General features: G+C 39.4%; 1 protein-coding gene across 4 annotated transcripts in view; it reads right to left on the bottom strand.

Annotated features, from left to right (window-relative positions):
- LOC129726866 (uncharacterized) overlaps positions 1-27,643 on the bottom strand; it is a 100,592-nt gene that overhangs the window by 24,455 nt on the left and 48,494 nt on the right. The window contains exon 1 of one of the 4 annotated variants that reach the window (XM_055684032.1): positions 20,612-21,125. The exons of the other annotated variants lie outside the window; for them this stretch is intronic. Coding sequence (XP_055540007.1) covers positions 20,612-20,659 — 48 coding nt within the window. The 5' untranslated portion in view covers positions 20,660-21,125. Of the gene's footprint in view, positions 1-20,611; positions 21,126-27,643 lie in introns of those variants that run through there. 4 annotated transcript variants of the gene reach the window in all.

Raw genomic sequence — 27,643 nt, forward strand, 5'->3', positions numbered from 1 at the left:
CTGAAGCGGAATACGTACCGAGTGGTTAGACACTATTACTGCTGGATGTGATATGTCCTTTGATTAACTGCACTACATCTGCTCGATTTTAATTACTTTTAATCTATCAGTTAAGTTGAAAAAATATTAAATCACTTAAACACTAAACCGAAACTTAAACAACGGGCATCACTTCTGCCTCGCGGAATAAAACTTAAGAGTTAACACCTAAACGAACCGCGGACTATCTATAACGACGTAGGCACCTGCCTCACGAGGGGTATCACTATAACGACCTCGGACTTCCTTGAAGTCCCAGCTTAAGTATTCGCCGCTACTCCGGTCACTCCGAATTTTCCCGCGGCGTCGTCTTCTCACGAGAGCGGGCCGCTCTTCTGTCTCTTTCCTCGCGAACGTGCCCGTGCACGGCTGATGCAATCGTTGTTGACTTTTTCGTAAATCCGCTCGGTTGCATGTTTTGATTAAACATCCGCGAATTGGAGTTTTTTGCTGTAAATATAAACTTAAAACATTCGAACTTGCGTTCGATTTAATAACTGAGGTATTGTTTTTGCCTCCATAATCAAAACAATACCTTCTTTGATTATGATCCACTTTTCATATTTTCATAACATGAGTGGTGGATGGAATTTCAAGTTTCAACACTTGCGATGTTGAAACAAATTGACAAGAGAAATGATTTCATCATCTTGTCCATGCATATTAATGACAAGTTTTTCCAAAGATGTTTTTTCCATTTAGGATTTTTCTTAATCCTTCTTTGGAAGAGAATGAAAATTAATTGTAACCGCCTAAAATCAGGTCGGCTCATAAAACCCCCACTGATCGAGTTTTTAATTAATGCAATTCATTAAAAACATGATGAAAGTATTTGGCATGGGTTACAAAAAAAAAAATTTGAAGGAACCTGATTTTTGGATAATTTGGAAATGAAAGATCTTTTGCCTCTGTACCCTACTACTCTATTCCCTAGCTACTACTGTTCTATCCATACTATTCCGTACTCCTTCTCCTTCTCCTTTCCTGAGAGCCGTCCGCCCCCTTTCGTTCGCTCCTCTATCCACTCCTGTCTATCCTCCTTCCTTGGTATTATCCGTCCCATTAACACGAAGAATATTTGTTGTTTCAGGATCTTTCTTGGTTGACCTAAGTCCTGAATTCTGTTGAGATATATCCTAGATGTTACAGCTTTTAATCTTTATGCTCGGATATAACACCGATCATTTGTTGCACGTAGTCCTAAGACTTGATCTGGTGTTTCTCTACACTTATAATCCTGCCGATAAATTTGGGATTCTTCCTGTTCCCTGAAGACATAAACCCGTTTTCATCGATCCTGCTCTTCAGGTCTATCCCATTGCAAGTGGTGTAAAGTGTGTGTATATAATGACTTATCCGGCTTCTCCTAGCTGATAGAATAGTCTTATCTCCTTAAACATCTTTCTTGATTGATGATGAAAGACTGCTTTTCTCTTCCGTTTTATTCAACTGCTATATTAATTTCTGATTCAGTCAAATATATATTTACTGAATCCGTTCTAGATTCATCTCTCTCCATCCGTCTTTTATCTCCGCCGTCCGTTCGGTGAGTACTGATCCTTTTATCGTTCTCCTACTGTCTGACCCTAGTCTTAGTTCCTAACTTTATATCCCTATCTTTACGCTCTGAATATTTTAAATTGTATGTTACTTTACTTTTAATTTTAGTGTATTTTATTTATATTATAATAATTTTTTTTTTTTTTTTTTTTTTTTTTTTTTTTTTTTTTTTTTCAAATGATTAATTAATGTAATAAACTTTAAATAAAATTTTTTTTTTTTTTTTTTTTTTTTTATTCTCTACTCTCTCCTATTGTCAACTTCTTCCCAATTTGATACCTTTTTCATGTTTTCCCATTTAAGCATATATGTCTTTAATATTTATTAATAATGAAAACAATTTTAATTTTAATATTTCCATTTTCTTACTCAAAATATAGAGTCAAGAAAAATATTTTTCTCACAAATATATAATTTTGAGAATTCATGATAATTCACCCCTCTTGTCAATAATTAAGCCAAAAAATCTTATACCAAATTAAAAGTAAAAATATTGGAAATATGAAAAAAAAAAAACAGGTCTACAGCAATGCAAGTATTTAATACCGAAAAGGATAACCCAAAATTACACTTGCATTACCGTATAGCAGCAATCTACACTCACCATACCATCATTCTGTTTTACCTTCCTTCTATTCACCATTCTGGTTTATCTTCCTTCTCGTCTTCTGTGGATCGCCTGGTAAATTGCTGTTGACCTAAAACCCCCCCTGATTTGAGGTTTTAGGCAGGATTAATCTGTAAATATACTCCTTTTGTTTTCTTCAACACGTATGTGCCCATTCTTATCAACGGCTCGTGTTGTTCCTCTAAAATGAATCCACCATTCGTTAACCAGAATAGGTTAACGAGAAGAAAAATGCTCCTTATTTTCATTTTTTTTTTGTAGGTTGAATCCTGTTGCTGGTTCCAGTGCCCTGTGAGCTGCTCCCTGTCCGTGGGATCTATTGCGATTGGATTTCGAAAACTTGAATTCGCGTAACACTGGTCAACAGTCGATCTCGGATTGTTATTATTGTTCCTCTAACACTTTCACTGTTTCTTCTTCTAATCCTTTTTATTTGTTCTTTTAGGTTTCGACCATCTTCGAGGAGGAGCCCTTAGAAATATTGGACTTGCACGTTTCGTGGCATTCACTTTCGTTGATTTGGGTCTGTTTTTTCGATACGTCAAAGTCACTTAAGCACGTAAGTTTTTTCTACTTTTTCACTACTGGCCCAGCCAGAAAACGGCGCACCTGAGCCTATCTTTTCAGGCTCTTTTGCGCTGTCACCAATGAAGCGGAATACGTACCGAGTGGTTAGACACTATTACTGCTGGATGTGATATGTCCTTTGATTAACTGCACTACATCTGCTCGATTTTAATTACTTTTAATCTATCAGTTAAGTTGAAAAAATATTAAATCACTTAAACACTAAACCGAAACTTAAACAACGGGCATCACTTCTGCCTCGCGGAATAAAACTTAAGAGTTAACACCTAAACGAACCGCGGACTATCTATAACGACGTAGGCACCTGCCTCACGAGGGGTATCACTATAACGACCTCGGACTTCCTTGAAGTCCCAGCTTAAGTATTCGCCGCTACTCCGGTCACTCCGAATTTTCCCGCGGCGTCGTCTTCTCACGAGAGCGGGCCGCTCTTCTGTCTCTTTCCTCGCGAACGTGCCCGTGCACGGCTGATGCAATCGTTGTTGACTTTTTCGTAAATCCGCTCGGTTGCATGTTTTGATTAAACATCCGCGAATTGGAGTTTTTTGCTGTAAATATAAACTTAAAACATTCGAACTTGCGTTCGATTTAATAACTGAGGTATTGTTTTTGCCTCCATAATCAAAACAATACCTTCTTTGATTATGATCCACTTTTCATATTTTCATAACATGAGTGGTGGATGGAATTTCAAGTTTCAACACTTGCGATGTTGAAACAAATTGACAAGAGAAATGATTTCATCATCTTGTCCATGCATATTAATGACAAGTTTTTCCAAAGATGTTTTTTCCATTTAGGATTTTTCTTAATCCTTCTTTGGAAGAGAATGAAAATTAATTGTAACCGCCTAAAATCAGGTCGGCTCATGCCTTATACTCCACTGTCGGGGCAGCACAAAAGTTGCCATAAACACATACGATTTTGAACAACAATCTGCCATGTTAGAACGCCTTAATAAAGGCGGTTAACCCGACTCTACAGAAATAATTTAAAGTCGATTCAATCAATCAGCATGAACAGAATTTCATCATCTTCTAGCTGCTCAGTTGCAACATGATGCAACACGCAACAGTGAACAAAAGAAATCGTTTGATGTTCTAAGCCGCAACACGATACGGATTAGATCGCTGGATATGTGAGAGCGCCATCGGTTTTTTTTTTCTGCCGGCTGCTTAAAAATTAAATGCGAACTGTGGAATCATTCGTCTACAGAAAATGAGAGAATGTGGTGAAACTTTGCAAAAGGCGGACCCTATTTCAAAGATCCCTTCGGTTATAAAATGCGCAAGGTAAACTGGACAAACAGTCTACAACATTGGCAGTAACGTAGCGGGCTGGGACAGTAGTAGCAGCAGATTGCAGAAGTAGCAGCAGCAAGTTGCACCAGTATCAGCTGGCTTTCCGAATTTGCTTTCGGCTTAAAAAATATCACTTACCAAGTTGGTTACATGTCTCAGCGCGGTTCTTTTCAGTTTATATTGTCGAAATGCCTTTAATCCCCCACGGTTAAGGCTTCAGCGTACTCGTTTTTGAACAGCAAAATGCCTTTCTCAAGTAATTTAGGGTGAAGTAATTCAGGGTTAATAATTTTTGGCAACAACACAAGCAAGCATTATGTGCTGGATCCTACACTAAAAGAACTGCGCACGCTCCATCCAAGTGTTTCATCAAATGGATATGAAAATGACAAATTATTATTTGAAGTTTTTCATCGAATTCAATCATTTTTCACTATGGTTTCAAGTTGTCGCACACATACACTTACATCTACGAGCCGCACTTCACTTACGTATGGTCGGCGTGTGACCAGATCGAACCAAGCGCTACTTTTTTAAAAATTGAGTTTTCAACGCCAGTAAATGTTAAAATTAATAATCTATATTTCATGAAAAAAAAAAACGAAATCATTTGAACATTTTATAATGGTATTATAACATAAACTCTCTGCAGCAGCTTGCAGGAAACATACGGGGTGGTTAAACTTTGATCGCCGATTACTCGAAATAATGGTTTTGGCGCTTGGTTCGGTCTGGTGGCACGCCGACCGTATGTTTCCAACATCCTTTTCAAGTGAATTGCACTTGAATTTGCCCCACTGTTTCATCACAGTGATTATCATGTGGGTAACACTTTCAGTTGATTTGTAATGTTTTTATATGTCAAATGAAGTGCCGTTTGTGCTGAAAAGTAGAAAAATGCTGACTGATGATAAGTCAGCGAGTGTCACACGGCTCAGAAGCTCGACGATTTTCCGGATAACATCTGTAAATTTTTGCAAGGTAAGTGATTTGTGTAAAAGAATCGAATTCGTATCTTATTTCGTTCTTCCATCACAAGATTACAGAGATTCTGATGAAAACATCTTTACGCTAGAGGCAAGTATTTGTTAAATAAAACATCATTTAATTAAATTAAATTACTTGAATGCTTTGTTTGCTTTACAGGCTTCTTCAACAGAGAATGTAAAGTTTATATTTGGTGATGAATTCATTATATGCAATCATTTCCATGTTAAACTGTTTTCATTTTAAAATCGAATAAAAATCACTCGAAGCTCGGTTAACATTCATTTGAGATGATTTGCTCTAGTTAATAAAATTATTTTTTGAAACATTCACTTACTGTGAAATAGTGAAAACTCATAGCCAATTTTATTAAAATACAACCAATCGCGTTCCCGCAATGATGCTACCCAAACACGGATGATGCATGGCGATAAAATGATATATAAAAGCGAATTCTCAGTGGGGAAGAAGGCCTGTAGACGATAGATCGGAAGAGAAAACGAAACAATTCTTCAGCGTTTTCTAACCGCAACGTTTACATAGTGCTTTCAACAATATGCTTGTTGACGGTGCACAGTTTACGAAAAACTAATGTATATTTGCGCATAACCTTCGTCTGTATACCTGCAAATAATGTAGAAAGCAGTCCATCCTCTTTTTCTTATTCCCTCATTCTATCACCTACGGCGCGCCAAGTTACCTTGTCTGGAGGCTTTAGGTTTCTATCTGGCGGCTGTAATTGAGTATTTTGTTGCGAAAGTGTTGGAATTGGCGGGAAACGTTGTTGGAGATAATAATAAAACTTTGAACGTGTTGTGCATAGTTGTGCCAGTTTCTCTAGAATTTCTTATAAACATGGAACAATCATGCGTAGAGCGGCAGTACAGTACTCGTGAGTTAACTGTCAATGGAAAAATAAACGTAACTCTTCAGAAACTGTGTTGAGGCCACTACGTGATAGATTTCGAATTTTCATAAGCACTAGGCTCGAAAATAGTTAATTTGTTCCCTCCGAAAACGCTGTTTTATGTTTGCATCAACACAGCTATTATAAAATAGCGTTTCCACTCGTGCTTTTGAGAATTCGAAATCGAATTCATTTGCGGCTTCAACACAGTTTCACCTTAAATTAAGAATGAGAAATTCAATTTTATAAAATCCAAACACTTTTGCTAAAAACAGCAGCAGCAGTATTATTTGGCTCAAACGCTATTCCATTTTCACGAAAACTTTCCATTTTAATTGAACCTATTAAACGTATGATGATAACACTGGTAAACACAGCTTTTGCCATAGCGATCAAACTAGAGAAAAATGAAAGATTATAGCTTTTTAACCGTTCCTGTGAAATTTGGTGCTCCTAGAAAATATAACCGTTTTCAGAAACTTAAATGAGTTTTCCGGAAATCCAGCGCAGAAGCAACGAATCCGACAAGCAATTACTGTGCGTCTAACTGACGCACTTCTAACCAAACTAGATTCACCAAAGCGCAAAGAAATTGTTAGAAAGCTATAATCTTTCTAAGGCATTTTTTTTTTGCTTTGCAGCATAATTTGTTGTTCTCACTTTTGTCAAGTAGAAGGTAAACCATGAATCATAAAATACGTAGAATTAAATCAAATTTAAATAGGGTATCGAATGTCTTCGTCAGTGGTTTTCTTCGGCAGTTTTTCTACAGCAATCTTATGCGAAAGGGGGCCGAAGAGAACCCCTGACGAAGGCGTTCGATACCCTACATGCGAAAAATAATATATAATGTAGTGCTGTGGATAAAATTGAGTTTTCAATTATTGCTTATACGCTCTTGTAGTGACACGCAATTTATGGTTGGAAAACTGAACTTTTTCGAACTGTGTTCGCTTTGTTTTAAATGCACACTTGGAGAGCTTCGTAACCGCAAGGTTACAGAGTCCGCTTTGACAAGCGAATGGTGATAGGTTCGAATCTTAGTAGAACCAAACCATTCGTTCGCAAAAAGGATTTTAAGTATGGGTTTATTCTCAGGCTCTTCCACACAAAATCTTTTCTCCAGATTTAATACCCTCTCGTCTAAAGCTTCGAAGACAAAAAGTACTATAACTTCCCTCCTAAATTTTTCGCTTCAGACCATCGGATTGATTAACCTCAATCAAGTGCACCTAACGCAGAAAAAATACATTGACATAAGACAGGCTTTCGTAATACGACGTTAACTTACGGTGGTGTCTCATATACCTTTTTTTTTCCTGAAGAAAATTAATGCGAAATATTTTTCTCCGGAAGAAGCCAGACCTAAAACGTCACACCAATCAAATAAACCGCTCTGACTCTTAGAATATTTGTAATCATCAGTTCAATTTTACATAAACCCTTTTCAAAAATTAGTCGTGATTCAAAAAAAAAATTATCATAACATAAAATAATTTCTTTAACTCTTTCTGTTCTAAATTTATGCAAAATTTCGGCCATATCAAAAATTTGGATTAAAAAATATGTTAAAATTGATACATGTTCTATGGAATTGCTTTACTCTATTACTCCATAACACTTCTATATTTTTTTAAGTGTAAGTGTTAAGTGTAGTGTAGTGTATGTGTTCTAAGTGTAGTTAGAGTGAATGGAACGACCGGGAAAAAAACCGTTCCCTAGGAACCAACGTGAGGCGAAATCAAATACATACGTGCTGTTTCGTAGCACTTTCCGAAAATGCATTTGTCGCATACATTTGCAATTGAACACGGCCATTTGTTTAAAATTATTTTGAATTCAATGTTTTAGGAGGCATACAATTACATAAAAGCTATGCTCCTACACCGTTTCCAATGAATACTCGGATAGGAAACCAACGTAGCTATCCTCCCGTACATAATGCATCATCACAAAACCATTCGCTGCCGTTTCCAGCTAGAGAAACGGGTGAGCTACGACAAATGTTCTAGTTTAAATTTATAGTGGGGAAAAATTTGTCCCTTGCTGCAAGAACAACTGTGGGATACAACTCTACTACAACGGATTTGTTTGAGAACACGTTTTCGGTGTCCACCGCCACAAAGGACAATAAATATCGTTTGTCCCTCTGCTTGGTCCAATTTCCAAACGGGAATGCGTAGATTCTCATTTGCCGAATTGTAGCAATGAGGACCTTTCCGAATCATAGAAATACTAACATTTTTTGGACCGGTACAGCAAAGTCAGTATCAACCTGGCTGAGCTTGATGTAACTGTAAGATCAATGACAAAAATCTTCCGAGTTCTGCCGCAAAGCTCGAATGTCAGGACGTATCACAAAAGTGCAATAATGTTATCTAAATTGCACATTCTAATCCCAAAAGAGATTCGGATGGACGATTGCAATTCAGTGCAACAGATAAAACGTCCAAAAAGCATTCTGCTCCTTTCAACGGAGAGCAGGAAAGATTGAGCTTCCGAAATGTGTCAGTGTGTTGCAGTTGGCATCTCAAAGGGCCCACTACCGGTAACAGCATAATTTCAGGTGTGAATGATACGACTGTGTCACCAGTAGTAATAGTACATACTTTTGAAAACACATTATACTAGTGCAAAATTCAGTTCGCACACCTGAATTTATAGTTTATTGGAATGACAGCAATAACAAAAGAGATATGACACAGAGCAGAAAAGCACACCTGAATTTATAGTTTATTGGAATGACAGCAATAATAAAAGAGATATGACACAGAGCACAGAGCGAGAAAAGGGACTAATTGAAGCATTTCATCAAGAGAAATCACTCGTGTGAGTGGCCGCCCCCAACTACTGCTACTGTACATCTACTGTAATCCCAGAGGACACGAGAAACCTGAAAGGAATTTACGCAAATCAATGCTTTCCAGTCGTGATAAAACGGAAATCGTAAGAGCAGCTTCGAATTCATCGAAATCGTTGGTGAAAATTAAGGATACTTTAAATATGAACGTTATCTGAACTTCCAAGTCTTTGTCAACTAAAAGTCCTTAACCCTCTAGTGCCCAGTGCCGCCTTTAGACGGCCTTTAATTGAACCTCTAAAAAACTCCAATAAGAACTTAAAAAATGTTTATGAAGCTTCATAGTGATTTTTTCGAAGTCCGCCTAAAAATTAATTTGGGCACTAGAGGGTTAAATAAAACTGACTAAAAAGTTAAGAACTCACAAGGGCACAGGAAATGCAAAAACCAGCGGTAAAAATTCTCATTCCAACAGGATGATGCTCCAATTCATACCACCAAGAGAACCAAACAGTAAATGAAGGAACAGGAAGTTGATTCCGGATTTAAACCCTGTTAAACTCCTTGAGAATTCTGATTCGCAATATTCTGCTGATGAGCTCAAAGCAACGATTCTGTAGGAAAATATTTAGAAATCTGCACTTCAAAATTTGGTAAACAATAAACCAAACCACAGTATTTGGGTCATCAACCGCGGTTGTTAAGTAATGTATTACCTATTACTTTCGAGGTTTGCATAATATGATTATTTGATTTCTTCTATTCAATGAAATTGACCAACTTTCGAAAATTTTCGAAATTCCTGTTTTTTATACTTTTATGAATGGTATTACAGAAAATGGACAGAGTGATCAAGATATTTTCTTCGAAGTCCATTCAGTGATAGTAAGGTTGTATGCATTTGAAAGGGTACTTTTTCGTTACACTTTTCACAGCCTGTAAGAAAATAATTCAATAATACTAAGTACCCTGTTCGTGAATGAGTGCTGCCTATAATAATGTGAGGAGATAGTTTTCGGAATATGGTCCTGGGAGCATTATCCGGTTCCATTCCGCAATAACATCGGACTTTGGAGCAAAATTTAGGTGATATTCGTAAAAATGTGGTAATGCTGTACGTTTCACACACAGACCCTGCTGTGTGAGTCTAACCTAGAAATTACTTCTCACTAAGCTCGGTAAACCTACAATGTTACTCATCATGTATCGTGTGAAGCATGTTTAGTGTTTCACAGTTCTGTATTGCAAAAAAGGGCAAAACGTGTGGCAGACTTCCTGCATGAAGTAATCAGACCGGGCGACAAGGCATCCGTTATCATTGTTCTTCCGCACCGGGCAAAACGACCAGCTGCAGCGCCTCACAACGAACGGGCGAGGTAATATGAGAGTTAGGCGGAATTTTCTTTTGTCCTCAGTCGGTCTCTATGCGCTCGATGAAAACAGATGCAGTAATTAAATTGCAGCCAGTTGTGTATGTCATATCTTGCAGCTTGCTCGGAAAGCTACGATTGATTGAATCATTAAAGTGGTTCCGAGAAGGCCCAGACAGAACTGTAGAAAGACAAAGACAAACTTAAATCGAATTGATTAAAGGCTACACTTTATAACTACTTTACGAACTGATGGCGCTTTAATTCACCAAGTATTTGCTACTCTGCCCCTCAGACTACTTCCAGTAGGAAGTGTGGCATTCCACAATGGTGCTGGCGACCGGTAGCAGCAATTCAGCAATGACTAATCTGCGGTGAAATAATAGGATCGCTACGTGTGAACTGTGGCCCATAAAACACAGACATTGCCTGGTGGTCTAAGGTGCTTGCCGGGTGATTCATTCGGAAAAACAGAAGGAATGTCTGTGTCTCTCAGACAGAACCCACTGGTGGAGCTACCGCAGCTGTGTGGCACAAGCTTCACCGTTCGACAAGAGGAGAGAGTGATCTTTTGTTTACCTTTGCGATTGTGAATGGAAACGTTTAAGACACTGCTGTGGCCAACCAGCAAATAGTGTAAGTAATAGCCGTATCTGGAATAATAGAAACATATGTTATTTCCTTCATCGAATACTCAAACACCGGAGCGGACTGTTTGCTCGGCTGCTAGGGTACGATAAAGAGCTGGATCGATTCGACTTGAATGGATATAGTCACTAATGGCGATTCTCGGTGAACCGTTTACGGAAACAACAAATAGGTTTACGAGCAATCAACCCGTCAGCACCGCTGAAGGAAGTTATAAACAATAAGCCATGCAACGATTCTAATCCATGTTCCATTTACTCAACATTTCTAAACAGTAAACCGGGACGATGATCTTCTAATGGTATCACGATTACAATTACAGAGAGATAGAGTGTAATACCAGAGCCAGGGCTCAACGTAGACAATCAATCAATCGCAATCGCACTCGATTGTACCCTTATAGGCTCGAAAAAATCAATAGTTAGTATTTTTCTTGGAATATTTATCTATTTCATGTGTGCAATTCATGCTCGAATGCTGTGCTACTATCCGACTCTCAGCATCGAATGCACTGTTTTGATAAAAATAAAAAAATACATGTGATTCAACAAATATGTCAAACAGTATCGCCACAGTTTAACAGATATAACATTTTGAGCGAATTTCCAATAGAACCATCGTTCGTATTATAACAGTAGTTTACAGAGCTAACGCTAGCACCATTTCGCCAAGGGTCCTTTTTCCACAGCAGCGCCATTGTTCGTACATGTGTCAAAATGAGAACCACAAAAAATGAGAAAGATAACATGACAGTGCCACAGAATATCGTCTGTGCGCGACGACTGTTATTTGACTGAAAATTTGAAACGATCGTTTTTAGTGGTGATGGAGCTAGGTTCTAATGTTATGTCTGTTAGTCTGTGATATCGCATCAATGCCACTAACGTTTCGCAACTAATAAACGAGAAGAAAAGACAGTTTTTTTTCTGAACATTCTCTACAATAAAAAAAATTTAACAAATATTATACGTCTAGAATGTACGAGTGTGAATTGTAGAATATTTTTACAATTTGATAGATGCAAATGAAAGCTTGAATAGTTATCAAAGCCATTTTTGGCTAAGCCTAACCTTTAGCTTTCCATGGAATCATACTTTTTGTCAGTTGAATACAAAAAAAAATCGTTCGCTGAGAGCCCATCATGCTTTGTTTTCGAAAAAATTGGTTCGGGTAATCATAATAATAAATAAAAAATGTACGTTCCTATGCCAAGAGGTAACACAAAACTTTTCCTTGCATTCAGTTCCAATCAGTTATTATTTACTTTGAGAGTTCCGTCATTCGCGTGTTGCTAATTCATTAATGAGGTTAAAAAACTCAAAACAGACTTCTTAGTCATACGATAATTCCAAAGAACTCTGGTATAAATCAAACCCGAACCTATTAACGCCTTATGTAAACAGATTGAGGCGGTTCTTTTTCCTGCAAAACTTATTTGCTTTGATTAGGATCAAGATAAATCGGAAACGAAAGAAAAAAAATCATCAAAATACAACTCATGAATCGAGTTGCGTGTCGCTAAAATCTAGCCTTGAAACTTGGTCTTCTCATCATTCGGGAAGGGCTTTTCTATTTTTTTTTTTTTTTTGGCGAGATTCTAAAATGTCCCCGGTTTTGTTTGTTTTTCTTTTTATTTAGCATTCAACCACTCAGCAGCTTACTTCTATAACAAAAAACAGGATAGTAGAGTGAAGAACTATTGGTACCATGTGGCGTTTCGAATGCCTTGTTACTTTCACCAAACAGACTGAACACAAACGTCTTAATTGATAGTTGAAATTTTTCTTAAGCTTTTTAGTATAATAATTGGCACATTTTTTTCATTTGCAAACCAGTGAAATCTCTAGGAAAAGCAGCGGCGAAACAATCACAAGTTCGCTTTTTGTTCACGATGTTTATTTTTAGATTCATGTTGTAAGAGGCTCCACTTTTTTTTTTCAAGTTATGTTATTCCCCCAGTTTCGTAAGATGCTTTAATCTGTTTTACAAAAGTGCGTAGCTTTCAGCCACGCAACAAAATAACACGTTGTATCGTGTTGCAGCTTTGAGGGAAGTCAATGTAATTCTTCTCGTGTCGGATGGAATCAGATAGCAGAAAATGTCGCTCTCTCAGCCACGTGTTGCATATTGCAGTTGTTTGTCTGGCGGACAACCAAATTCTGTTTTTCCTGTCGACGACTGGTGGTAAAAATCAAAATCAAAAAGTTAGAAATGCGGCTGTGAAGTCAAATTAACCGTCTTTCCTATCACATCCCAACATTTTCAATGAAGTATAATACATTTTCCAAGGTAAATTCGGCATTTTCAGCAGTACACGCCGAACTTTTGTTTGAAATCGGATAGGTTTTATAAGTTTTTTATATAACACTATTTATGCACAGTATTATCGAGTTGTGGTGAACATCAAACTACTGCGTACCTGTGGCGGAATTTGACCACACATGCAATTTGTCAAACGTTATTCACCAACGTCTTCGCAGTATGTGTAATAACTCTAAAGAAGGTCGATTAATGCAATTACAATTTTCATTCAGTTATTGCATGAAGGCGCCATGATCAAACTGCGTACGAAATCCGCACTGACATGATATCCTTTATCTTTTCTAATTTTTGTTTGTTTGAATTCAAAACTGGCAGAACACCAAATCCATAATTTTGAAGAAAAAACTCTAGATTCGATGAGAACTTTGAAACAGGTCTTTGTGGGATGAAACCTCACAATAGTTAGCATCGCTTGAAAACTCAAAACTGAAAAATTTTCAGTTGTGCTTAGTGAATCCGCCTTTTTTTCAAGTTACGTCATTTCCCCGGCTTCGAAATGCAGGTAGCACAGATCTAATTGGTCGCAATCTGCGCTTCAACAAAGCAAGGGAATGAAATGGTCTTCAGCAAAGTTATTCAGGAGATTAAAGGCAGGTAGTCAGCGGACAGTTTGGTTCGGAATTCAACCACCACGCGGTGCTAGTTTTCAGTTATGTATTCAGAGAAGTTTTTTAGGAGGCAAGAGCTTTCATTTGGTGCAAATTTCGTTTCAAATATAAAATGTGCATATGATGTTAAGTATTCTGAGCGTGATTTATCTTGTGAATTATCCTCCTTAAAAGTTGTGATCTTCGACAAAGTTGTTCAGGAGGTAAAAAGCTTCTAATCGGCGGACAGTTTGGTTCGAAATTCAACCGCAACGCGGCACCAGTTTGCGTGTAGTTTTGAGTATTTTGAACATAAATTGTCTTGTGAATTCGATCGCTTAGAAAGTTACCGTCTTCAGAAAAGTAGTTTAGGAGTAAGGACTTTCATTTGGTGTACAGCTTGTTTCTAACATATAGTGTGCAAATTATTTTGAGTATTTTGAACTAAATTCATCCTGTGAATCCAACCACTTAGAGAGCTGCGATCTTCAGGAAAGTTGTTGAGTATGTCAAGGGCTTCTAGAATATTTGTAATTTAATTCTAAAATATGCAACAATGTGGTAATCGTGGCCATTAAGTTCTGCAGTATTTTTTACTTAGTATATCTCGTAAATTAAATCGGTTAGAGAGTTGCGGTCTTCAGCAAAGTTGTACAGGTAGTCGAAGTGTTATGTGTAAAGTGTTATGAACAGAATTAATTTCCAGCTACTTAAAGAGGCGGTATTTAGCAACGCAGCAATTAAGATTTCTCAGGAAATGTTAAGCAATTTCACTAATTTTATTTCTGAAGTCGCATCTTCTTTACCTAACCGTCAAACTTATCCCAAAACAACTCGATTGGAATTAAGTCTGTGGACTGAGCTTGCCATTTCATGTTTATCAGTTACTTGCGTGCATACTGGTGCCACATAGGGGGAAAATCCTATACTAAACTGACCATCAACCAAAAGTCCTTGATATAGACAGCATATTTTTAGTAGATCGTAATTAAGAGATAAGAGATCAAAATATGCAGAATTTCGTGCTCACTAGCGCCACGTAACGGTCAAATTTAACACGTAACTATTCAGAAACCAGAAGCTCTTGACCTACCGAACAAATTTTTCGAAGATCGTAACTTTCTACGGCGTCAGAAACACGAGATATCTGCCTATTCTAGGAACTACATTCTGTTTCCAAGAACTACTTTCTACGAAAGCACCGAAGAAAATCAGAGTAGACTGTTATGAAAACGACCAGTGATGAAAATATAGTAAACTTGGCCTAATATATCCGATGATTTGTAAAGTAAACTAGTTTATACAATAATATTCGTCTTGCCACGTCAATCTAGGGTAACCGCTCCTATATTCATCTCAGTACCTATATTCATCTCATCACGCCTTTTGGATCAATTTATCGTCAAATTTTACCATATTTTCAACGTACAATTTTCAACTACTTGACAAAATCGAGAAGCAAATCGATTTACTTTCAAACATTTTTTTTTTTTTAATTGTAAAATGATTTTATTTGTCAGGTCGTTTATATGTACATAAAAATTACTTTTAGCTTGGGTTCACTAAATCGAGATGAAACGCTAATTCTGTAGTATCAATTCTACTATTACATTGATTTATAAAACAGATGTATTCCTTGAAAAGCTTCAGTATTTTGAGTCTTCGTTGTTCATTTATTCCAAATAATGCAGGTTTGGCTAGGTCCGAAAAACTTAGCTGTCTCCATCCACCCAGAATGGCTGTTGTCCTTTGCTGTAAGGTTGTCCATGCTGGTCTTACGCGATCACATTCATAGAATTTATGTTTTACAGTTTCTGCACTTCGATTTCCACAGTGTATGCAGTTCTCGTCGTCCGCCCGTTGAATCACGAATAGCAGCTTGCGATGTTCTATTTTTTCGTTTACTAAAAGGTACAGTTGTGTTCGCTGTTCTGATGTTAGTCTCCTCGTTGCTATGTTCCGCCAGGCGCGCGTCCAGCCACTTCCTGGATATTTTTGTTCTACCCTTGGTAGATCTGTTTGATTGATGAAATGCTGATGGATATGGCCGGTGGAGGGACTCTGTTGAATTTGATGGGGAATTTGTCTCAGGTTTGTCTGTATTTGTCTAAGATCAGGGAGGTCTATCGAGATCGTTGGGCGAGGATTTGTTTGCAAAAGGAGGGATCTGTAGAAAGGAAGTGATTCAATTTCTTGCAGATGTCGGTTGATAGCGAGAGATTTGCATTTTAATGCCGGTAGTTGCAGTTTTAACCCGCCATTTTCTATGCTACGAGCTAGCTGCATGATTGGGACTCGAGCGACCATCCCTCTCCACAGGAATTTGCCCATTGCTGCTGTTATTTTCGCAGTATGTACGCACAACGGTGGTAGGATGGAAGCCAGGTACCATACCTTCGAAGTTCCGAACGTGTTCAGCATGGTGACCCGTTGATGCAGTGTCAGTGTGCGTAAAGAATGCAACCACATTAGTTGTGAAAACTTGCCTACCAACGCATCCCAGTTTAATGTAGTCATCAGGCGTATCGAGTTTGTGAATTGCACACCTAGTATTTTGACAACATTGGTTGTCTGCAGCCACTGGGTGTTAATTGCGTTCCCTTCGCTGCACCCAACATCTACAGCAACAGTTTTGCGCAAATTTAATTTTGCGCCAGCAGCTACCTCGAAGCGGGTGAACAGGTCGTTCATTTCTTCGAGTTGCCTTCTCGATGAGATGATCACGCTTATGTCGTCTGCATATGCCACCAGTAGATCGTCGCCGCATACACGTTCAAGCCTACACACAAGTGGGTGAAGGTACAGTACGAAGAGGTGCATGGACAGTGGATCCCCCTGCCGCACAGAACGTTGAATCTCGAAGGGATGGGAGAGATGTCCGTTGATTAACAGCCGAGATGTGGATCGGCTGGCGATGTGTGAGAGCAGAGTGATAAATTCATCGTTGAAACCGAGCGCCCGCATGGTTCCGAAAAGGAATGAGTGCCGAACCCGATCGAATGCATGATCGAGATCGAAACTAATCAGTTTGCCTGCCCGCCGGTGGTGACGAAGATTTGCGATTCGGTCTTTCAGAGCGAGAGTTGCTTGAAAAATGTTGCGCTCTGAATTTGAGCACTTCTGTCCATCGCTCAGGACGCGATGTTCCTGCATCACTCGCTCTAGCCTGGTTTTGAGGATGCGTGAGAAGAGCTTGTAGTCGCTATTTAGGAGAGATATCGGGCGGTACGATCGGGCTGTATCATCGCCGCCTCGCTTTTTCACCAGCACGATAATGCCTTCCACAAACGACGGAGGGAGATTACCGTTCATTGCCTCGTTCATTATAAGGTTCATCTCACGGTGGATGATATCAAACAGGCGGTGGTAGAATTCTCTCGGAATACCATCGTATCCGGGTGATTTTCGGGGTGCGCACGATAGTATTGCTGACCAGATCTCTGCCGTCGTGATGTCATTCGTACAGGCTTCGTTTAGCGGGTCGTTGGCTGGAATTACTCTCGTGCAGTTGAAGCTGTTGTCAAACTCTTCTCCTGCCTCTTCCGAGTATAGGGACGAGAAGTAGTTGACCATGTGCGTTTCGATCTCCCCTGGTTCTGTTATCGTTTCATCCCGCTCTGTTTGCAACTGTGTTATGACGGTTTTTTTCCTTCGTCTTTCTCCCAACTGAAACGTTGACATGGGTTCACCTGCCACGTGCGTCTCATTAATTCTCATGAATGTGTGAGAGAATCTACGTTGGAGTGTCAACATTTCGGCTTTCAGCCGGTTGATGGTGGTTATCATTTCTGGATGTTGGTAGTAGCTATCGTAAGCTAGCCGTAGCTCGCCATAGAGATGTTGATGTTGACAGTGAAATTCCTCGAAGACGGCGTGGGATTTCCACTTAAAAAAACTTTTTATTTTGGGCTTAGCGAAAGCAAGCCACCATTCTATCCATGAAGCATAATTCCTGCGCTGTCGAGTCCAATATTGCCACTTATATTGGAACTCCGCTATATTTTCATCGGTTAACAAATAGGGTCGAAGAGACCAAAAACCACGACCATACTCTTGTCCCAAACTAGGAAGGCAGAGCCGAAGTGTTAGCGCTTTGTGATCGGTGAACGAACATACGTGGGCATGTGTTGCTCGCAGCTGATCACGCAAGCCGTTGCTGACATAGATGCGATCGAGGCGCGACCTCGCGTTTCGGCAGACATACGTATAGCCCGCATCACGTGGGCATAATTTTTCCCACACATCGTGAAGCTGCATTTGTTGTACGATTGCTCTGAGGGCACCACTGGTATTCGGGCTGCTTGAATCGCATGTTCTAAGCACACAATTGAAATCACCGGCTAGAATTGTATGTGTTGTATGATGACGAAGATAGTAGGGAAGCGTTTCTCTGAAGAAATTCTCCCGCGCAGCGCGTTGTGCTGATCCGGAGGGAGCGTAGATGTTGCATATCGTCGTGTCTCGCACTCGCAATGCGAGAAGTCGACTGTCTAAGCTTCTCTCGATGTGAGTGGCTCGGATGTGTTGCCTCAGAGCAATCGCTGTACCTCTTCTCGCTTGGTCCACGTTGAAGAAAACGACGTATCCAGGCAAAGATAGCTGCTCGTTCTCTACCTCTTGTAGACATATGATGTCTAGGTCGTGGTTGTTGATGAAGGTCCGAAGTGCGTTGAGTTTCGTGGGGTTCGTTATGGTACCGATGTTGATGGACGAGATATTGTAGGATGTGAGAGCCATTTATAGTTGGTAGTTCTCCTCCTGCTCATCATCGCCGTCGTTCGGTCGTGGTTTTTTACCAGCAGGTCGTCCTCGAGTTTTTCGGCTGTTAGTTGAAGTGGTGGAATCGTCGGTTTCGTTACCGTTGCTGCTCTTACTTTGCGATCGCAGCGTAAGGAAGGGTTTTTTAAAAATATCTCCCAGATTTCCGACAGCTTTCGGCTGTGATACGGATGGCAGTGACGCATCGTACGTTTGCTGCATGTTTTGATGCGATGCAACTAACCCGACTGTGGGCTGGTTTTCTCCGAGCGTTTTCGGGACTGCTGGCTCACTCTGCTTAGTGGCACTCTTCGGCAGGTTGGGGAAGGCGGTGAACGAATTTAGCGAAGGAGCGGTGGATTTAATACCCACTGTTTTCATGTTTGTTGGTCTCATGCTAGCTGAGTTTTTGGATTGGTGACCAGCAGTTTGCCTGTTTGTTTGTCCAGTTTGTTTCGCTACATTTGCGTAGCTTTTTTGGTACAACAGCTTTTTGTTCTGGACGCACGATATTCCAGTGTGTGCTTGCTCCTTGCAGTGGCGGCAGGATTGCAGCTGTCCCTTGTAGACAACAAGTGCTTGCTCTCCGTCGATGGTTACCCACGAGTCAATGTTCCGCTTCACTAACATACGTACAGACCATATGCCGAGCGGTATTCCTTCGGATTCGTTACTCTCACTCCACGACACTTCGCGAATAGAGATTACTTCTCCGAAGCCTTTCAGGAAGTCAACGACCTTTTCTTCCCCCACATCTTCAGGGAGATCGTAAACACGCACTTCAACACTACCATCTTCTAACGTGATTCGTAGCTTGTGTTTCTTCCCTTCACACTCCACCTCATGTTTTGCGTCGTGTTCGTCGACGACTTTCTGGGCAAGCGTCAGATCACTGACCTTTATAAACGCACATGATCCACCTCTGTGGCACTGTAATCTTTTTATTTCTTCTCTCTTCAAGCCGAGAACTGAGCGACAAAAACCGTAGAGCTTTTCAACTGACGGCTTTATGGCGAACTGTGAATAGTCAATTTTGAAGGTATTTTCGCGCCTCATCGCGGAAACACTGCTACACGCGACGCGGCACGGTATAAATCAAGAATAAGAATTTTCAAAGGCAAATGCTTCACTTGTGATAGGCGCAATCGAAAAACACGTCTGCACGTCTCAAAAGTTGAGCGGATTCTGTCATTCATTTGTAGAAATTTGCCGATAAATTGGACAAATAAGTGGAATATGATGAATATAGGTGCAGCTGGCTGTTGAGATGAATAATGGAGCAGTTCCCCTACTTCAATTTGAAATTGAGTTCACTAATTCCATGGAATAAAAATACATCGAATTCCATGGAATAAAAATTACATCGAATTGCGCGTTCACGAAAATATTCTTTGTTTTACTTACAAATTTGACAGTTTGCTTACTAAAAACCGATAATGCAACTCAAAAGCATTAACACACTATAAGGAAGGTATTCGCATCACTCAACTATCATAATACATTCTAGTTTGTGAAATATTAAAAGTGTCCATCTTACCCGCAGTGTCCGTCTTTACCTACTTTCCCCTATCTAGTATTGCCTTGACGCAAAAAAAAAACTCGAATTGAAAAGTGTCTGCGCTATTCCAGTATATAAGCAAACGTTAAAGTAGCAGCATCGCACTTGCATTGAAATCTTACTCGGAGAAATTCATGTGATAACTCAACTAACAATCATAACGAGGAGCTTAAGTAGAAGTATGCAAATGAATTGAAATTCGAATTGAGTTGAACATTGAAAGGTAGGCAAATACTTTCTGCTGAATTGTTGGATTATGATAGATTATTTTCTCTTTTTTCTCAATCGGCTTTAATCTGTTTTACAATCGGTACCAGCAAATAACTGTAAAAGGAAACTTGTAGAAAAATCCCATTTTAAACCATTTTGCTAGTTGCAAGTGCCGTACCTAACTTCGTAACCAGGCCATGGGCTTTCGGTGCCAAATACCTAACTACCTGTTCAAAATGGTTCATAATACATGTGAGGACAATTTATGAACTGGCTGCGTCACAGCAACATTTTCATTATGTAAATTTTTAAAACTGCTCATACTGAATTAATTTTCTTCAAACTTACATTCCGAAAGCCGCTTCCAAGATATGCTGTATCCTTAAACATATCCATTTTATCCTCTCGTGTAACGCATTTTATATCCACTGCTTATCGTCCTGCTTGAATGCACCTAAACTCCAAAATGCCCATAAAACATCACTCAAAACACGGTCTCCAAACAGGACGCGTTCGGGAATCAGCTTTTATAGCTCACTGGTTTGACACTTTACGATAGTGGTTGTAGTACTCCAAAAATAACCACCGATCGTTAACCGTCGTTGCATCCAAAATCCCCAAACGACGCTAGTAACACACAAAACAATCACCAATGTATGAACATAAACATTCACTGTAAACCAGTGTCTCCAGTGTGAAAACCTCCCTAAACAGTTGAGAAATCTGTGCAGCATCGAACGACCATCATGCGGCCGTTAGCAGAAACCGCGACGACAAACAGCTTCAGCCCGAAGAACGACGGATACGTTGATTTGTCGAACCGTTCCCGATATTTACCCGATATGAACTGGCGAACCAACGTACGGTACGGCACCCTGTCACCCCCTAGAAAAGGTAGACGTCCACAACGCAGCTCTCGAGCTCGACTCGCTTAGCAGTGTACCTAGCAGCCGGCCTCGCCATCACGTTCAAGTAAAGCGCCACGAGCAGATGTTCATCACTTTTGCCTTCTCCTCTCCGTCCGTCTGCTTTCCATCGTACGTTTCGTCCCAGCCAACCCAGAACGGTGGCCTGCAAGTAGTGCTTACTTGGAACAACAACAATAACAACCACTGTAAGAACTGCTCGACCAAAACAAAACCGGCGATGCATCGTGTAGTGCTTTAAACCGGGGTCCTAATCTTGTATCTACTATTCGCTCGCACTCGCACCGTCATCGTCGTCAGGACTTATATGTCGTTTCGTTGCATTTCATTTCGCATCATATCAGGAAGGGGGAAGGACTCGGCAATGAAAACATCACAAAACTGCTGCTGCTGCTCGGTGACGAAAGTGCGCTACCAGCATAGGTACATGTATGGAATGTTTGGTAGCTCGCGTATCAGGGGAGAGGTGCGATATCGCCGCCATAGGAGGACGACCAACTACGGGCTGCCTTAGCGACAGCTGGGCGATCCTTTCGTTAACGACTGAGTAACGGTGTGGTTTAAAGCCATCTGTGCGCATTACATCTGGACGATTCTCGCTGGCACGTTCCAGTAATTACGCCATTTCCGGGTTGTTATTGCTGGATAGCTTGGACTGGGGCAGGCAATTTTCGCCGGTCGCAATACGGTACGGTTTATTGCTAAATTTTCGCGATACTAAAGCACAAAACCAAACTAGAAGCATGCTAACGATAAATAATACAGTGGCGAGATTAAACGATAATGAGTGAATCGGAAATTAACAACTTAATCGAATTCACGAAAAGGGAAATTTTGAAACAGAAGCTGAGCTTACGCAACTTCGTTACAATGACTAACCTTCCTTTCAAAACATAAACTCGGGGCTGGTTATTTTTTTAATATTCAATTTCATTTAAAATATTTGCTTGCCTGTTAATTCTACTTCAATCGAGTTTCTATTGAAGGCATGCATACCAGGGAACACTACACGCATTTTAGCTATTTCAATGTCATGATTAAAGCCCACCCCGGTGATATATTAAATTTCCCGAAGAAGCAGGATGCTTTTAGTTAGCATAAGCAGGACAATAGAGCTATAATGAAATGAAAGATAGCACATCTGTTTGGAGCGCAAAATTCTAACAATGCCCGACTGAAGCATGTGAAGTTCACTTTTCAGGACAAAAATACCTTCAAAAACGCAGAATACGTTATATACGTCAATAAATTTTATATTATCAAAATTGTCAAATATGCCAAAAGTGATGAAAATATCCAAAATCTCAAAACAGTCACAAATTTCAAAATATTACAAAGCTCAGAATATGGAAAATATACTTTTTCATGGACCCTTCATTTTACGTTGAAATTTGGCTTACCAAAATAGCTATTAACAAACGTACTATTGAATTACTTTAATTTATGATATTATCGAACTAACATATCATTCGAAAGGAGAAGGATAGGATTTGAAAACATCTAACCACCAAGGTCGCCAAATTTAATTTGACTGCTATATTGTTTTTCTTCAGAAAAATCCAACATTGAGCTATATTTACTACCTAAAATTTACCAAATATGCAAAACAATACCCTTGTTATCCCCTCTCTAACGATAAGTAATTCAAAATATACTATGGAGAATGTTATAAGTTGCACAACTTGAGTAAGGTAAGATTTAACAAAAAAAAAGGTTTTGTCAAATAAGCAGTGGTGGGCACCGCTAACCGAAAATTTAGCGACGCTAATCGCTAAGTCACTAACCGGAAAATTCAGCTCGATAATCGCTAAACGCTAAACGCTAAACCCACATTAGCGGAACTTTCGCTAATCGCTAATCGCTAACTTTTTAATATGTAAATAGACATATCGCTATATTTATTGCTCGTGTTTTGTAAGATTTGGACCACTTTGATCTGTTTTGGTTAAACAAACGAAAACAATTACTTTTTAAAGCTATTTACAGTAAGAGGTTCACGAAACGGTATTCATATTTGATTTTGTAAAAACAAGAATAACAAAAGTTATTTAGCTTGCATTGAAAATAGGTACTCTAAGGAATGTTTTCATGAAAATTCAATTATTATCTGAATCGAAAAAGTAGAACCAAAGTTGTCATAATTTCAAGCGCATTGCAATTTACCAAAGTTCTTGGTGTGCCGAAAATTTAATCTAGACCTTGTGCTTGTTCTTCAAAATGCTTCTGTGGCTTGTACGATAGCTGGAACTCCATTCTAGGCTGAAAAAACTGACAAAAGTAACTTTCGCAGTAAAGTATGTTCATCTTTCGTAGCAATTTACGTACGCCATCAGCAATTCACAGTTTTTCTAAATATTTCTATTGTCGCTTCTCTACAAAATTTAGCGAATTAGCGATTAGCGTGCGGAAGGCCAAAATTTTAGCGACGCTAACAGTTTCGCTAACCAGCTCAAAAATTAGCGAAATCGCTAACTGAATTTTAGCGTCGCTAATTAGCGAATTAGCGGAATGGTGCCCACCACTGCAAATAAGTTTTGATAATCTCTAATTTTCCCATATATAATGTGAAAAAGCGTAAGCTTTAGAATAGAGCAAGAACTTTTAATGTGAGTTGGAGGCCACTTTGTCAAAAATCTATTTTTCTTAAAACAGTTGAAGATGTCGTTTATAGAACACGACCGCAAAGATAACTTAGAATTACGAGAGCCTCTCTTATGTCAATATTTTTTTTACTATAAGGTTGGGAATACACTCGAGGGTTAATCAATTTAATGAGGTGAAGCTGTAGTTTTTTTGAGTATTCGATCTTGATCGGGATTTAATATTAGCTCTTGTTGTTATAATAATTTTGAAAAATTATTTTGTAGTATAGAAAATTTTGCTCGATATAATATTCATCAAAAAACTACGTAATTGTATGTTGCCTGCGATTGTGGCTAGTGCCTTCTTACCACCGCACATTAGTCCAATAAGGCAAAAACTTCACATCCTCTGCAACAACTTACGGCAATTGTTTGGCAATATTGAAGATGCGTCATTTATGTATAGCGCAAAAAGCAGTGGTCCTAGATTACTGCTTTGCGGAACGCCCGACAAATTCGCACACACACCCATACCCACACCCACACACACACCCATACCCGCACCCACACCCACACACACCCATACCCACAACAACCCCCGCCCACCTCCCCCCAACCCCACACACACACACTCACACACACTCACGCACACTCATACACACTCACACACATACACACACACTCACACATACACACACAAACACACACCCACACCCACACACACACCCAGACCTGCATCCCAGAATATGACGGATTGGTAGACGAGCTAGAAACGTTCATTTACCGCATTGAGCATTTTGCCCGAGAAATACCAAAAGGAAAGTCGCATGCTCCACTGATTTATATAATTTTAAATGTTGACGCGTCTATTCGGCCTCGCGTCTATTCAGCCTCGCGTCTATTCAGCCTCGCGTCTATTCAGCCTCGCGTCCGTATGCCTGCCGTCCATTATGCCTAGCGTACTATGCCTGCTTAACGGGGTGTCATCATATTAAAGATGCGTCATACATATATAACGCAAAAAGCAGTGGTCCTAGATTACTGCTTTGCGGAACGTCCGACAAATTCGAGAAATATTCAGAATGCTGTGATCCACTAAACAGGATTTTATCCAGAGTACGAGAGCAGAAGCCAGAAGACTCTCCCAGCTGGTCTCGAGGTACGATGTTGGCCTAACAAGCCAGTCGTCGTAGGTTCGAGTCACGGCTCGGGAGAGACTGTTAGTGTCAGTAGGATCGTAGCGCTAGCCCCGCAATTGTCCTGTACACTTAACAGTTGGCTGAGAAGTCTGTGTACAATAAACAGAAGGTCAAGTTCCGATAAGGAATGTAGCACCAAGGCTTTACGAGAGCAGAAGCAATTCCTTATTTTTCCATTTAGGCGCGCAGGATACCGATGCAGGTTTTTACTCAATCGACATGGGGTTTTGAACAAACATAACTTGAATTGTGCCTAACAACTTCATGTAAACAGTGACAACACAGTCTAAACGGGAATTGCCTATATGTTGAAATTTTGAAAAAAGTCAAAAGTATGAAAGAATCAAAGTAATAAATCAATTTCAAAAGTGTTTAAAGTGTGCGCCAATGGTGAGAATGTCGGAATTGTCAGAAATTACAACATGTTATATATAAAGGTATTTGCGCCGACTCGACCAGAACAGCAAACTCTCCGCATTAATCGAAACTTTGTGAGTGTGCAAGCCATTTTTCGAAATAATATCTCTAGATTCATTCGAACATTCGAAAAACGCTGAAGATCAATTCTATGCAACACAAGACAATTTTATTATATTTTCTAAATTGTCACTTTTTATTTGTTTGAACCTCTGCATAGATGTTCCTCAGAGCCGGATTTACGTTTGTAGGGGCCCGGGGCCCAGTTTACAGTGGAGGCCCCAAATAAAACAAAACGGTTTTTTTTTATCGTACGAGTTAAATCATAAGATTATTTAGTCCCTAGATAAGTAATGTCGCTAGTGTGCCCATTTTAATCGAGGCAAATCATGTTGCACAAAAGATCCCAAGCACTAGAGTCGATTTGTCGCGGTTCGACTTGAAAACAGCTTTGAGAATCATGATCTAGTAGACCTACCTCTATTTTGAGCTGTGTTATGGGGAAAAGCTGCCAAAAGAAAAAGCAGACTATCCTGAACATAATTGCTCGCACATAAATGTGTCATCGTTGCTTGACTTTAGCACCATATCGATTGTATTTCATTTTAGAACTGATTATCACCCTTTGCTCGCACAGTTAAAATAAATAAGGAAAAGTATTCTTTTCAGAAGGAAAACACTAAACAGTTAAAAATAGCATGATTGTTATTAACTATGGGCAAGATTATGGATGAGCACATCAAAAGTAAAACGGTGTGAAACTAAATCGTAAAACAGTTCATGTTTGTATTTTATTTCCTTAATGAGGCTGACATGGATGATTTTCTTACACACATGCGCTTGAATTCATGCTGTAAATTATCGACAATTAATTTTCTGAATTTCACCCATCTGAAACTTCTGTGTAATGAGGAAAGGTTCGACGATTCCGTCCAGTGTGACGACGTTTGACGTTACGTTCCCAAGCAGATCAACTCTATACATAACCTGTACAAATCCAGCGACACCAGCGACATTACTTATCTAGGGACTAAAAAATCTTATGTTAAATCGTATTGAAAAGTTACCAAAAATTTGTAAGATTTTTTTTTTCGAAGAACTTATTAATTAACTAAACAACATTCAACTCCTTCAGAATATCGTACTCTCAACTTAACTCTCAACGTAATGCTAAGTTTGACAGCCTTTCATTCTTCGTAGTCGTACGCAACCTATTTTAAATGATCTTCATCTTCATCTTTAGAAAAGACCTTTCTCCAGTTACGTTCGAGATCATTATGCCTTGTTTAGACTACGCCGCATATCACCTGATATCGCCAGATGATATCGGATATCACCTCGGGTGTTCACTCTACAGTCAGATGACATGGTTTGACATTTACTTTGCTAATTGAAAAGAGAAGAAAACAAAAACAGGTCAAGGCTAAAACAAGACAACAAGAGCAAATGTAATTAGAATAGAGATTTCAGCTAGTTGGCTCGCACCAACGCGAACTCTCATTAGCAATTGTCAAAATGTGCGGGATGACAAGAGTAAAAATATTTCCTTCCTTCTATTTGGCATGCAACGCGAATTTCGAAATTTGTAGGGTTGCGTTAAATGTCTTTTGGCTGTGGTGCCAACTGCTGCAAATCTGGTTTTTATTGGTTTTCGAACATGATATCCGCGATACCATGCAGCCGAGGTGATATCCAATGACAGCTCGATTGTATGGAATATCACGTGATATGGATATGACATGGTGATATGGCCTCGACAGCACGAATGGTCCGATATCAGGTAATAAGCAATGTAGTGTGAACGAGGTATTAGGCTCAAATATATCCTCAAATAAAATGATTTTTGAAGGAACTAACGAGTTTTTGATTTTTTTCTTCATGTAATCTTCTTTTTTGAGCTCCACTTTGATATACTCGAGGGGTTTTGTGGCGATCGCACATTTTGAGCAAATTTGATATCTAAAATAAATCCTACCGCAATTTGAAAAAATTGCGATCCACAGGTAAAAATTTGCACACAATTTGAGAAAGACTGCGCAAATATAAGGCGACCCTGGCAATAATCTACAGAAACTATGAAAAAACTACACACATCTGCAGGTCAAAAAAATCTGCACACGGACAAGTAAGCTTATTTTTATTTGGAATCAACAGCGATGCATTAAAAAAACTTCTGGATTATTTTGTTTCTTTGCTTTACCTCCCATGCGCGCTGGTTCGATTCAAATGGTGTGTTAATGTGTGTCATTCCAAGAG

The sequence above is a fragment of the Wyeomyia smithii genome, chromosome 3, assembly GCF_029784165.1.
Source record: "Wyeomyia smithii strain HCP4-BCI-WySm-NY-G18 chromosome 3, ASM2978416v1, whole genome shotgun sequence".
Classification (NCBI taxonomy): domain Eukaryota; kingdom Metazoa; phylum Arthropoda; class Insecta; order Diptera; family Culicidae; genus Wyeomyia; species Wyeomyia smithii.